The 15,177-nt window shown below is 42.5% G+C and overlaps 1 protein-coding gene across 3 annotated transcripts; it reads right to left on the minus strand.

The window, feature by feature from the left end:
- Positions 1 to 2,517: 2,517 nt before the first annotated feature.
- Positions 2,518 to 15,087, minus strand: ypel1 (yippee-like 1). 3 transcript variants are annotated; one of them, XM_086076684.1, is made up of 5 exons: positions 14,596 to 15,087; positions 10,129 to 10,397; positions 8,991 to 9,034; positions 8,116 to 8,224; positions 2,518 to 7,266 (listed from the first exon to the last, which is right to left on the minus strand). In XM_086076684.1, exons 2-5 carry the CDS (start codon positions 10,243 to 10,245, stop codon positions 7,177 to 7,179), a joined length of 360 nt encoding a protein of 119 aa, XP_085932810.1. In that variant the 5' UTR covers positions 10,246 to 10,397; positions 14,596 to 15,087; the 3' UTR covers positions 2,518 to 7,176. The 3 variants fall into 3 exon arrangements, with proteins under 3 accessions (XP_085932810.1, XP_085932809.1, XP_085932811.1); XM_086076683.1 differs by lacking the exon at positions 14,596 to 15,087 and adding an exon at positions 12,825 to 13,071; XM_086076685.1 differs by lacking the exon at positions 14,596 to 15,087 and adding an exon at positions 12,552 to 12,779.
- Between the last annotated feature and the right edge of the window lie 90 nt (positions 15,088 to 15,177).

A 15,177-nucleotide genomic window follows, 5' to 3' on the forward strand; every position in this document is an offset into this window, starting at 1 on the left:
GCTTTCAACAGCTGTGTTCTAGATGAAAGTGACATTTAAAAAAAAAAATCCTAATGGACCTGATGAAGGTGAGAATGTTGATCAGGTTTGAACTCCTGTTATCATTGAAATGTGCCTTCAAAGAAAGCAACACAAATTCTGCGCGCATGTTAAAGCAGTCTTCATTTGCAGCGTTTAAAAAGGCCGACATGAAAGCGTCACGCTGCATCTCTAAAGGAGACCATTGTGAAACTCAGATCAAAAGCAAGACACCAATCAGGAGATCTGTCTGCAAGTGATAACACTTTTTTATGGTTTGTTGGCATTATCAACAAAATTGCTCTTTGATTTGTTTCTGTAATACGGCACTCAAATTGTTAATACTGTACTGATCATCACTTTTAGTGGGCTTCAAAAATATAAATTAAGGCAGTCACTTAGGATCATTTCTATGCCGATAATTTTTTTCAGCCGTTTATAAAGATGTATCAAAATTATGAAAATATTTTAAATAAAACTAAGCCCATTTTTTATGAATAAATCATGATCACATTTACTTTTTAAATTAAAATGTTTAATTATTTTAAATGATTTTGTAATGAATTCAATGGTCCCTTCACATTTAATTAAATCACACACACACACATATATATATATATGTATGTATATGTATATATATATATATATGTGTGTGTGTGTGTGATTTAGTCACTTATTTCTAAAATGTTTTTGTTTAAAATGTATTTTTATTTGTGAAATCATAAGTGAAAAAAAAGTGACTACTTTTTTTAACAACAGAGTTCAAACATTCACAATTAGCAATTAGCATTAGCATAGGAGTCAAACGAGGTGCGTTTCATTGTTTATCTTCATCCATCCCACTGACTAACGTTACTCTGCCTACCTCTCATTGGTCAGCGTGACTGTCAATCACCCACCGTAGCCGATGCAGTGCTTCCATTCGTCACCATGGCGACGGTGGATGCAGAATGACTGTTGCCTGGGTGTATGATGACGTCACCGCGTTGCCTGGGTGTATGATGACGTCACCGCTAAAGGAATCAAAACAACATGGCATCCGCTTTCCTGTTGGGAGTCAACACTGCGGCACCACAAGTGTCCAGACAGACCCCCCCCCCCCCCCCCCACTGTGACTCACCGCCATCGGCAAGAGAGCTGACCCCTCCCACTGATGACATCACAAACATCTCAAAATAGCAGCAGCAGCATTTAGAGCGGTCAAGGGGGTTTACAGGGTTTTACAGCGTTTACAGCTAAAACGGTTGAGGGGAACAGATGGGGGCAATCCCGTCGTCATGGCGACAGCATCACTGCATAGGGTGGGCGGGATCACATGATTAAGACTCCTCACATGACTGATTTAAAGATGTGGAAACACCAACATGAAGTCTTTCTTCATGTAACAACCAATGGTGCGCAAAACACAGCGGATCCGGAGGTGACCGACTGATTTTAGATTTTGGGGCGGGGAGGATATAACACACGTGAAACCCCTACTTTGAAACCCTACTTTGAAACCCTAACCCCAATTTAAAACCCTACTTTGAAAGCCTAATTTAAAACCTGGCTTTGAAAATCTAACCCTAGTTTAAAGCCCTACTTTGAAACCCTAACCCTAATTTAAAACCCTACTTTGAAAGCCTAATTTAAAACCTGGCTTTGAAAATCTAACCCTAGTTTAAAACCCTACTTTAAAACCGTAACCCTAATTTAAAACCCTACTTTGAAACCCTAACCCCAATTTAAAAATCTAATTTCTAACCCTAATTTAAAACCCTATTTTGAAAGCCTAATTTAAAACCTGGCTTTGAAAGTCTAACAGTAGTTTAAACCCCTACTTGGAAACCCTAACCCTAATTTAAAACCCTACTTGAAAGCCTAATTTAAAACCTGACTTTGAAAATCTAACCCTAGTTTAAAACCCTACTTTGAAACCCTAACCCTACTTTGAAACCCTAACCCTAATTTAAAACCCTAACCCTAATTTAAAACCCTACTTTGAAAGCCTGATTTACAACCTGACTTTCTTTGAAACCCTAACCCTAATTTAAAACCCTATCTTGAAACCCTAACCTTAATATAAAGACTACTTTGAAACAGAAACATTCATTCGAAACCCTATTTTGAAACCCTAACTCAAGTTTAAGATCCTAAATGAAACCCTGCCCCATTTTAAAATAATTTTGAGTATTATTATTATTATTATTATTATTTTTTTTTTTTTACCAATTTAAGATTTGTATAAGAAAAAAAATCATTAAAAAGTTTTTCTTTGGGGAGAGAAAAGTGGATTTTTTTGGAGGGCAACATTTTCTTTTAAGAAATAAGTAAAAATTTGTACTAGTCAAAGTTTCTTTTTTTTAAGTGTTTTTGTATTGTGATTTTCAAGAAAACAAGTTTTATAATAATATTTTTTCTCAAACAATGCATTTTCTACGTTTTTGTTTGTTTTTTTGTCACCAAATGCAAACGTGAGTAACACTCAACTCCTTGGCGGAGGTAAATCAAGGTCATCAAGTGTTTAGCATTGAAAATTTATTGTGGTATCAGATAGTTTACACCAATGAAAAGACACGACGCGTGACGTCATCAGTCGACTGAGGCAGAATGCGAAGCAAATCAAAAGCGGCATCAGAACAATCCCAAGAAGAAAATGAAGAAAACAGGCACGAACAATAAAAGAATCATCAGAATAGTCACTATATAAATAGAACATGCTGCCCACCTCGACTCGACATGTTAACGGCGCTCGCCGGTGTCACGTGACGTCAAGTAAACAAGTCGGCAGCAGCAGAACACATTTTTGCTTATTGCCGCCGTCCTCGCTGCTGCTGTCAAAATAAACATTCCACACATTTTTTGATTTTGCTACTGGACCTGCCCCCCCCCCCCTTTTTTTTTTGTACCCACTGATGGTGGCCGCCAAGATGGAGGTCCTTCTAAGCAGGGGGACCGAAGCAAACGCTAACAGTTGAGTTTTTGTGGTAGTTCGCGGCTTTACGCTTAATACTTGAACGCACCATTGTACGGGGATGGTGAATAAAACAAACGCTCCTCCAATCCTTTTGTTTTGTTTTTTAAATCGGGGATGAAGTTACAACACAAGGAAATCATGTTTGCCAGATTTAAACACACCGTTGGTGGGTTGTGGTTCGGTGGGGGGGGGGGGGGGCGTCAAGGTGACAGAAAACAAACGTTTTCATCCATCGATTTTTTTTTTTTTAAATAGTGGCATTCATAAACATAAGATTCAACACAACCGCAGTTTCCCAGGGAGCGCTTGAATGCACCGCTGTCAGTTTGGTGAACTGCTGCTCAGCTGGCGCGGGCGGGAGACGCTCGGCTCAAGTCAATGAAACAAACGCTTCTCTTGTGCGTGGAGCTATTTTGGATGAGAAGCTCGTCACAAGTAGAAACATCGAGGTCACGTGACAATTCACTCATTTACGTGAGCACCCGAACACACCGTTGACTGATTGGAAAGCTGCCGTTCGTGAGTGTACCAGGGTTAACAAAAATGCTTTTTGTCTGGGCCAATTATTTTTTTAAACAACTTTGTTACTTGAACACACCGTTGAAAGATTGGGAAATTGCATCCATGGGCTCCCAAACTTATTAGAGGATCAATAGGATTGAAACAAGGACGGTGTAATGTTTACCAACTTTGATTCAAGAGGACGTCTGGGTAAAGCAAACAAATATTCCTCCAATTTATGACGCTTTTTATTTTCAGATGCCACTCACAGCTGCAAAGACGACAAGGTCATTGGGCATTTCCCATTTTTGAAGTGACACGTGAATGCACTTTTGCATGATTGGAAAGCTGCGGCTTAGATGGGACATGGCAGAAAACAAATCGAGCATCCCCCCCCTTGTCCATTGTTATTTATTTGGGTGACAGAAAGATCATGTCACACCTCCCACTTGACTTGAGCACTTGAACACAACATTGATTGGTCAAACAGTTGCAACTTGGTGGGGTTGCCAGGTGAATGAATTTTTTACTAGTCCCAGACTACATGAGTGCCCAAACGCACCATACCAAGTTGTGATTGCCAGGGTGAACAAAACAAGCGCTTCTCTTTTCTAGCCAGTCACAGGTGTAAACATTCGAGTCGTGAAGAAGTTTCTGATTTTTACACGAGCGACTTGAATGCTGTGTGGAGTTTGAGACAGCTGCAGCTCAGGGCAGACGCCAAGGTGAGGAAAACAAACCGTCAGTGAAGTAAACCTTTTTTTTTTTTAAGGGATATCAGTCACTGGGGGTAAAAACATCCAAGTCAAGTGATAGCTTTCATGAGCACTTGAAAGCTTAGGAAGAAAATAATAAATCAAGCGTCTCCAGTCCATGATGTTTTGTAAGTGTGACATTTCCAGACTTTGTACAAGTACTTAAATGCACCGTTTTGACTCATTGGTCGGCGGGTACATCATAATAAAACATGAAACTGTAAACAGTGAGGCCATGAGACTTTACACGAGCACTTGAATGCACCGTTGACAGTTACCATACCATTTACCCGTCAAGCAGGGATGTCAGGGCAAACAAAACAAACGCTTCTGTCCAGAAAGCCTTTTTTTTTTTTTTTTAATGATATATTATACACCCACTGCTACCCCCCCCCCCCCACTCCCCAAAAAAAGCGAGGAGCCCTGATTTGGGAACGCAACAACCACTAAGGCCAGCAAGATGCTAATAAATATTATGAAATACAATCAAGTGTGCGGCCTAACAAAAAAAAAAAACTTCAGGACCTCCAAAATGGCTGATGGGGCGAGATGATGGCGGGAGATTCCAGCTCGCCCTCAACATCCAAACACAGCACTAAATAAACAAGCTAAGCTAAGCTAAGCTAAGCAAACAAAAGTGCCCTAGCTTCACACGCGCGCGCGCACACCAAAGTGCTTCAAGTTGGGGCCAGAAAAGAAAAAAAAAAAGCTGGTAGAAATATGCGTATAAAAAGCTTAAATATGATGTCACTTTATGTACAAAAAAAGGGGGGACAATTTCTTCACGGTTTGTCATTCAAGTAGAGTTGCTAATGCTTAACACAAACTTTTTTTTTTTGAGGATTGGAGGGAAAAAAATTTGGCGTGATCGAACTGACCTTCGCCAGCAAAGTAATCAATCACTTTTCTCTCATCCCGCCAAATGTGCACAAGTGGATGGAGCGTCCTTTTACTCAAGGGAGGGGGTGGAGTGGGGGGGGATGCACAACGTACATATAAGGAGCTTTTCTTTTCTTTTCTTTTTGCGAAGCCATGTGATTGGTTGCAGCTTGGAGGCCAAAAGGCGATCAAACTTCCAGAGTGTAAAGTGCAATGAAAACTGCTGGTAATCAGAAAAGGACAAAAGCAGAAGATTTCGTAAGCGTCCGTTAGACAAGTCAAAAGAAAAACGAGACAATTTTGCAACTGCGCGCCCTCACCGAAGAAAGATGATAAAACGTTGAAACAAAGTCAAATCGTCATAACCATCATACACAAAAAAAGAAAAACGAATCAAACAACATTCATAAAAAAAATAAAAAAAACCCCGAGTTGTAGCAAAAAAAAAAAAAAAAACTACCCGATCGCCAAAAACTGGAAAACGTAACAGATTGTCCTTCACACAAGTAAAACGATAAAATGACCTGTCAAGAGAATAAATAACAGGATACGCCAAAACTCATCATATAAGAAACCCCAAAACATTTTTAACTGTCAATCCTCATACAAGTAAAACAAGAAAATGTAACTAACTGCACAAGTAAAACCAGACAAAGTCGGAAGACTCATCACAAAAAAAAACCATTGCAACTGTTATCGTCGCACAAATAAAATATAAAAATGTAGTCATTGTCCACAACACACCGAAATGAAATATTGTAACTATTTCATCAGTGAAGTTAAACAAAATCTTAACTATCCATCATGAAAGAGCAAGAAAATGACATTTTCAATTCTCAAGAAAATAAAACTCGAGTCAGTTGAGGAATTAAAACAAGGATGTGACGACCAAAATGTCCACAGAAGTCAAACGGGAAAACGTAACTGTCCATCACAAGATAAACTTCAAATAAGTTTAACAGTAACAAAAAAAAAAGATCCGTCAAAAACTTTTGGAACGCGCCATCCTTGTTAAAATGAGAAAATCGAACTGTTGGTCATCAGTCATTAAAAAAATGTCAATCGCAGCAACTGTAAAAAAACAAAACCCGAGAATGTCATAAATGCAACGTAGCTTCGTCGCCATTTGACCTCCAAGCTGATGTGAAGCAGAAGCTCCGCAAAGTGCAAAGTATACACACACACACACACACACACACACACACACACACACACACACACACACACACACCATATGCAAATACACGCGTGTGCATGCCGGCTAAAGACATCGACTCTGTGTGTGCATATAATATCTGGGTCGGTCGGGCTGGGGTGCGAAGCGGGGCTGGGCGCGCGCCGCGGCTGGGGGAGCAGCCGCCCCGCCGCCCGCCCCTCCCCGCCGCCGGAACGCGGCGGACGCGGGCGCGACGTCGACAATTTATAATATATGTTTATCTACGCACTAAATAACGTCTTTCCATGGAACTGCAATCAGTTTATCAAATGGGACCAGCCACTCTCAAATTAGCCAAACACTACCTACGACTTTCTCCATATATATATATATTCATATTTAAATATTAATATAGTCATAATTTCATATATTTATGTTGGATAAATACTGCTTTGACTGTTTTTGTAACATGATCTGAAACTTGGGAAAGAAAATACCCAAAAAGAAAGCAAAATTGGGTTAATATCGCTAATAAAATCCAATGTTGGCGCGCTAGCTCGCCAACTCGCTAGCTCGCCAAAATTGCTAAGTTTGCCGCTGCCGGCTCGCTAGCGTGCTAGCTCCTTCGCCACTGCTACATATTCTCAAAGCCATGTCTGCGCTTGCCACACGTCACGTGAAGATTAAAAACAAAAAAAAACAGCGAGTAGATGCTAACCGCTTTGCGGCTAAGGTAAAAAAGTGGTCCATCATTATCCCGCGAGCGGATGTCGTGATGACACGATGAGTTGCTTTAAAGCAGGGTCGCCTCCTGCGGCGTGATGATGTCACAATACCATGGGGGGAGTGGTTTCTTGGGCGGTGCATGTGGTGGTCGCCGTTAAACAGGCGAGCGTCCAAGAGCGCGAGAGTCACTCCCATCCGTTGTCTTTGATCATGTGAGCCAGCTCGATGATAAACTTTCCCTCTTTGTACTTCTGACTGCTCTCAAAGGCATGCTCCTGGAACACATGCACACACACACACACGCTAAAATTAGCTTAGCTCTAGCCACACTAGCATGTTCTTTTAAAAGGATTTTGAAAAAACACGGATGCTCATGTTAGCTTAGCCACACTAGCAAGTTTTCTTGTTTTACAAGGAATTTGACAAAACACGGATGAGGTTGCCAATGTTAGCTTAGCCACACTAGCATTTTCCGTTTTACAAGGAATTTGACAAAACACGGATACTAATGTTAGCTTAGCCACACTAGCAAGTTTTCTTGTTTTACAAGAAATTTTAAACCACATGGATGCCAATGTTAGCTTAGCCACACTAGCATGTTTCGTTTTACAAGGAATTTGACAAAACACGGACACTAATGTTAGCTTAGCCACATTAGCATGTTTTGTTTTACAGGGAATTTGACAAAACACGGATACTAATGTTAGCTTAGCCACACTAGCAAGTTTTCTTGTTTTAAAAGAAATTTAAAACCACATGGATGACAGTGTTAGCTTAGCCACACTCACTAGATGTTTCGTTTTACAAGGAATTTAACAAAACACGGATGCGGACACCAATGTTAGCTTAGCCACACTAGCATGTTTTGTTTCACAAGGAATTTGACAAAACACGGACACTAATGTTAGCTTAGCCACATTAGCATGTTTTGTTTTACAGGGAATTTGACAAAACACGGATACTAATGTTAGCTTAGCCACACTAGCAAGTTTTCTTGTTTTAAAATAAATTTAAAACCACATGGATGACAGTGTTAATCTTATGTTGTTAAAAGCGCTATAATTAATCGTCTGCAACAGAAAATACAAAAAGCGTTCCATGCGTCAGCGTGTGCGCCAACTCACGTATTTCCAGCCCAGCGTCGTTTTGCAGTTTTCACAGTAGATGTCGGCCACGGCGTGAAGACCCGTGAGGAGAACCCGCTCCTCGGCCGGACCGCAGCCCACGTTCACCCTGCGCCGCCAAACAGGAATGTCAACCAAGCGACACGTTTGAAGGAAATTGAACATGAAATCATTGAGTTTGCACCCAAAGAGCAGACTTTCTGTCTTTTTGGGAATGTCTTCTTGAGACTTTACTCGTGACAGACACGATTTACGTTGTCAAATTAAAACTGGCGTTGGGGTTTGATTTTCCAAAGACTTTAAAGGAAATGGGCTGAATGAATCTAAAATGGCCGCTTCAAAATAAAATGGCAGACTTGGCGGGGCCTCGGGAGACTTCTTGCTCTGAGAGCTTCAAAACTTTTGATTTTGATGGGACCAAATTCAACCTAAAATGGCCGTTTCGAACCAAACTGAAAAACTTCCTGTTTACTTCAGGTACGGCTTGTTGAGACTTATGTGGGTCTATTCTCGATCACTACATTTGATCTAAGTGGACTTAGCTTTGAGGATTTAGCAAAGGACCTTGGAAATTGAGTCTAAAATGGCCACCATGAATTAAAATGGCCGCCTTCCTGTATATTTTGGGCATGGCTACGTCTTTCCTTTGCGGGTCAGCTCATAAACGACATGGTTGCCAAATGTCATGTTGCTATGCGGAACTGGATTTCTGCTGACCAAAAAAAAAAGTAGCCTGGTTATGAGGGATGGTCGAAATCCTTTTTTTAAATATTTTTTTTCGCGACTTTTCGTCGGGTTTCACGACAGATTTGTGATGTTGCCAAATGAAAGCGGCTTCCGCGTCCAATTTGTGATGATGGACGTGTGAGACTTACACAGAGTTGAACAGATACGCTCTTCCTTGGCTGCCCTGAAACGACTGAAAGAGACAAAAAAAGGATCACGTGAGCGTCGGCCCTCGCACCCGCTCGCACCCGCGTTCCCGGTCGGTCCGAACGACGCCGTGATTTGTTGTGATGCGGCGGCGTGCAAGCGACACAAAAACTCGACCACGTGCTTGACACATTAACAGCTCGGACGTCACCGCAGCTGCTTGAAACCCTAATCCAGTTTTCTAACCATAACTGTGGATAAAAAGCTCAATTGGCAAGCCGAAGCCGTCTTGAAACCCGACCCAAGCTTGTCCACAAACCCTGTTTTGAAAGAGTCCCCTTGTTTAAAACCCTAACCTGCGTTTGAACCACTCATTTGAAATCCTAACTTCGAGCTCAAAACTAATCTGGAACGGAAAACTCTTAACCATGGCTTGAAATGTTCACTTAAGACTTGAAAACCCGAATTTGAGACTATAGCACTTGGGACCTAAAAACTCGACTCTAATGCCCCAAACCGGTCTTGAAACCTTAATTTGTACTGTAACTTGAATTTGAGGCCATACAAGTGGCTCAAAAGGCCAATTTGAAACCCTAGTTTAAAACCCTACTTTGAAGGCTTAACTAACCCTTGCTTGAAACCCTAATAAAGAATTCAACCCACAACAGTGGATAGAAACCTCAATTTGCGAGCGCTTAACCTGTCTTGAAACTTTGAAGACCTAACCCTAGCTCAAAACTCATCTGGAACTGAAAACCCTAACCATTGCTTGAAATCTTCACTTATGCTTGAAACCCCATTTTGAGACCATAACACTTGGGGCCTAAAACCCGAATCTAAACCCCCAAAGCTTGTCTTGAAATCTTTATTTGAAAGCCTAAATCTGTATTGTAACTTTGAGACCATAACAAGTGGCTCAAAAGGCCAATTTGAAAGCCGAACTCTCGTTTCTTTGAACTTTGAACTTTGAAGGACTAAACCCTGGTTTGAAACCCTGATCCCGGCTTGAAAGCCTGATTAGAAACCAGACCGTTTGGTCTTAAAGGCCTTCTCTTTTTCCGCCACTAAACGCAGCGAGCTCATTTCAAAAACGGTAACTGAGGCGCGACCGCTTTTCGGACAACTTAAAAGCGAGGATACCTTGGAGATGAGCTCGTCGTGGTTGGCCAGGTGCGCCCTGCAGTGTATGCAGCTGTACGTGCGGTGGCAGCTGGGCAGGTAGGCCTGGAAGGTCTTGGACTTGGTCATCTTGACCATGTCCGAGGGCCGCAGCTCCTCGCCGGCGTCCGGTCCGGACGGGTTGCAGCTCCGCTGGACTTGCTGGCAGAACAGACACCGCAGGAGGCAAGCCAGGGCCGTCGTGGTGCCGGTGGGCTCGGGCGCGTGGCAGCTCCACGCCGACGCCGCGCCTGCCGGGGGGGGGGGGGGGGGGGGGGGGGACCAAAGAGTGCGTGACGCCTTTGTCGCGTTGTCGTAAAAAAACAAACAAAAAAAAAACAAGCGCCGCGACATCGCAAAACACGGCGAGCGCCTCAGTGAGATCGTAAATGACACGTTTGCGTCACAGTAACTCGGCGTGCCAGATTCCAGGAACGACGAGTATTACAATTATTAAAGGAATATTGTGTTTGGACACCAGGAATTATTGCCCACATTTAGTGCTGGGGGGATTTTTACGTACCAACAGAAGACCCTGCAAGATGGGTAGTAATTCTCAAAGATTTAGGAAGGAATGTATAATTTTTTTGTGGGGGGGGGGGGGTGTAAATGTTCATATTCTCGCATTATGTTCGTGAAGATACCAAGTGAATATATCATCAAAGTGGATTCACACGTTCTCTGAAACGGTCATCTATAAAGGGGAAAAACATGACGTCACTGCAAGGCCTTCAGGGACCTACTGCCAATCAAACTCGATGGGGCGGGACTATGACGTCCTTTGCTGTTGACTGGCTCCCGGCTGCCTACAGGGGGCGCCGTTTCACACTTTTCTCCTTTTGTGTATTTCACGAGAGAAAACATTTTTACAGACAAAAGACGGACGTAAACGTCTTAACTGGGCGATTTTATTAAAAGTCGACTTTACGATGGAGGAAATTAAGTTTGTGAGGGCTTTTTTTCAGCGTGTGTAGAGGAAACATTTACTATTGCACAAAGTACATTTTCAGAAAAGACACATTATTGTTGCGCGAGACAACACAAAACACACACACGTTTATAATAAAGTAGCGACGAGTTACAAAAGGTAGAAAAAGCCAGACAGCAAAACAAAGAGCTCAACAGGAAGTGTGTGTGCGGCGCACACACTCGCACAAAAGTGGTCAATCAACAATGTGCGTGCATGCGTGTGCGTGTTTAATGCGCATGTGTGTCAGACAGCTCTCATCTCCTCATCTAATTAGTCCACTTTAATTAAGCCTCGCGCACTCCTGCTCACCGTCTGGTGATTACAAAGGCTGCCGTGCATGCGCAATCCCACTCGCGACAACAATGTGACACTAAACTCAAGTCAAGTAAGACGACATGGAACATTTTCGACGGCTTGTTCGACGCGAAACGCCGTTTGAAAACGCGTCTACTGTTTTGTTGTCACTCGTGAAGCTGCAGAAGTTTTTTTTTGTTTTTGTTTATTGGGTCCGCGACGCCACACGATGCCTTTGTTAGTTTGTTACTTGACCATACCTGCTCTCGTTAAACAAATAGTTTAAAAACGCGCTTAAACGTCGACAACGAACGACAGTCAACATTGTTAAGCGAAATAATTATTCGTCGCCTCACTAATTTCTCAGCCGCAGGTGAAAAAAAAAAAAGTGTACAAATGCCTTTTTCCCCACCACGGTTAGAGCACCCGAAGCAACCACGAAGCACATTTTACTTGTGTTTAAGTTAGCACAATAGGAGAACGCCAAGAAATTTGAGTGACGTTACGTCAACGACGACGACGACGACAAATTAGCCACCAAACCGCAACGCTCATTTGTTTTGACTGACACTGAGAACAAGATAAAGTCAACTGCAAAAGTGGCAACAAGGCGTCAGACGTTGCTTTTTTTCCCCAGCACGGTTCGGGCAACTGAAGCTACCACGACACATTTATTGTTGTTGTTTAATTACATTGTCACGCAGTTAAAATTGATGTTATGGTACAACACAAACATTTTTTATCACACTGTTAACGTCGACTATTAATTCGTTTTGAGGTAGTAAACTAAGACGAAGCTAGTGAGCTGTGAACTGGTGGCAACAATGAGACAATTGCTTTTTCCGAGCATGGTTCGGACACCTGAAGTCACCCCGACCCCACACCACCTTTTATTATAGAGTTTTTAGAAGTTGAATTATGTTGTCACACTTTAATTGCTCGTATTGTGCTAACGAAATACATTTTTATCAAGTTATACCAACGTGGACGTCTATTTTGTCACCAAACAACAACAATAATGTTATAAAACCCAAACTTTGTCATGGTCTTTTTTGCTTCTTTTGTTTGGCAGCACAGGTGAGAGAGAGAGAAAAAAAAGAGGAAGTGAGCAGTTCAAGTAACAACAAAGAAACACGCTCACACGTGAAGTGCAGACAAAAGGCTCACTGCCTCCTCGACAGCAAACAAGACTTTTACCAACAAAACTCGCTTGTTTTCGATCAAATCAAGCACTTAAGTGTCTCTTCTTCGACGACAACTCAGGTCGGAGCAACAGCGTGGTCGTTTTTTCCCAGCTTGTCTGCTGATCCGTGAAGCCACCACGACAAGACATATTGAGTTGTATTTGTTGGGAGGATTTTACGAACATGACTGCACGAAAAATCATTAATTAACAAAAAAAAGTGTCACGCACCTGAATGTTGAGAGGTACGACAGCCTGTCGAGCACGGAAACAACACACGAACGCAATACAAGCTCCTTGTTGTCGTCACAATGCCCTCGTAAAAGTCACCGTGTTCGGTTCCGGTCCATGTGTGAAAGTGTGTCGGGTCAGTGGGTAAGTGTTAGGTCAGCGACGACTCGCATTTTGGCCCCCACGCGAGCTTTTGTTGTCTTTTGTTGTGCGCGTCTCGCACTGGCCTGCCTGCTTTGGCACGAAAACGTCAGCCACGCGGGAGGGCGCTGCGAAGGTGATTGACGGCCGTGCTGGCCAATCAGTAACGGCGCTGCCTTCACGTCCCCCCGGGAAAGATGGAAAACTACGCATTGTTTTTTTTCCCCGACGTATCCTGCTTTTGTTTTTAACCAGATTTAGTATAACCAACTGTGTTCACATTAAATGTAGCTTGTTTTGACAGTCATTTGGTATTCATTTACTCACAACTACTTTTAAATGACGGGTGTGCAGCATATTCTTAATCTGATTATCCTGATTGGCGCTATTATTAGCAAGATTAACCTTGTCTTTTGTGTGACAGAGACAGATAGATAAATTCTTCACATCTAGATTTGAGGAATCTTTCTGTGCTAGTAACGGTTACAACTGTATCTCTCCCCAGAATCACCTTCAATCATCGAGTGAGAAGAAAAATGTAATACATTTTTAATTGGTCACCAGTAAATTATAAATAACTGATTCAATGTTATGTTATTGGATACAGTATGTTAGCGTGTATTGCTGACATTCAGTAAAAATTGGATCTAATTATTCACGTTTTGACTAAAAATGGTCAATATATGAGCTAGCACGTGTTTCCTGCTAAAATGTTCAAGAGGAGTGGATATTTTAAATACGTATTCTTAATTCTGTACTGATAATTCCGTCGCATATGTACATATATTTTTTTGCATTCCAGGTCGTCGTGTTTACTGGTACCATAATTTCCTATATGACCTGAACGCGCCAAAAGAGGGGCGGGAGGAAGAGTGGTAGGCAAGCAAGCAGGTACCCGGATGTGTAAATAAATACAAGAGGAGAATATGAATTTCACGTGTAAAAAAAACCCCACACACATATAATGTTACTTTTCCTATCTCGTGCAGTTTCGTTATAAATCGCAGCTTGTCATTTGAGTCACAAAATAAATGAATGCAGAAAAAGATGAAACGTCACTGCTTGGGGAAAAAATTGATATGCTGTCATACTTAATCACTCATATGAGCAGAGAGCATGCTGAGGTCACATTAAAGTCACATACACACACGCGCGAGCGCGCGCGCACACACACACACACACTGGGTTAATTTTAGAAAGGCTCAATCAATAAAACGTCTCACTGTGGTACATAGGTTTTGACTTTACGCAAGCGATTCAAATAAAACAAAAACAGCTGAGCTCAGTTGTGTCAATGACGTCACTATCGTACGGACACGCGCACCTTTTTTTTTTTTTAATGCAGCTGGCGAGCTGACTTCAATGAAAACAGCAGCAGTGGCAAGAGGGACGTAAACAACACCGCAGAGACGACATCAGGCTGCTTTTCTTGTAAAACGCAAGGAAAGCGACAACAAATCGACCCTGTTTGTCTGTCGTGTTCACAACCTTTAAAATGATCATCCCCAACGCAAAACAACAATGAATTATTAAACAAAACAGCGAGAACATCGTGAACCAAAAAGGGTCTGAAATCCTAATGAGACGTTCAAGGACCAGCAAGCGTTATCCTCCGAAGCACGTCACTCACCCCCGAAAACACTCGCTGACTCCCAGGGAGCCCGCCCGGAGGATCACCGTCCCATGCAGGCTGCGGCAGCCGGTCTAGGCTGACTCGACGGTCATGTAAGGATGATCCTCGGTTGTCCGGTGGCTCCTCGCGGGCGGACGACGGCGGCGGCGGCTTGTCAGGCGGGACGACGGCGCCTCTCTCTCGGCCATGAGCTGCCACGCAGTCCGCGGGCCTCGTTTGGTTTCTGCTCCGGTCTCCGGTGATCAATAATTCAGAGAAACAGCAAACGGGCGCATCGTGACAGAGGCGAGGAGTTAAAATAAAGCAAAAGGTTGCGGCGCAAAACTTGGCGGAAAAGTGCAAATAAAGCAGCTTTCCTTCCTAATGCTTTGTGCTGCCTTTAAGTGCCTTCGGGAATGTTTGATGATGACCGACACGTAATGCGGAAACATCAACTTTTATCCGATGTCAAATGGAATGTAGTCCTCAAATCGCTTTACGGGACCTTTCAACTAACCTTGTCTATGACGAACTTTCAATAGAATGGATGTTTACCTTCTTAAGGACGATAACTTTAGTCACTCTTACGTTCACAGGTTG

This window comes from Leptonotus elevatus, chromosome 5 (assembly GCF_054856555.1).
Source record: "Leptonotus elevatus isolate MCC_2025b chromosome 5, RoL_Lele_1.0, whole genome shotgun sequence".
Lineage (NCBI taxonomy): Eukaryota > Metazoa > Chordata > Actinopteri > Syngnathiformes > Syngnathidae > Leptonotus > Leptonotus elevatus.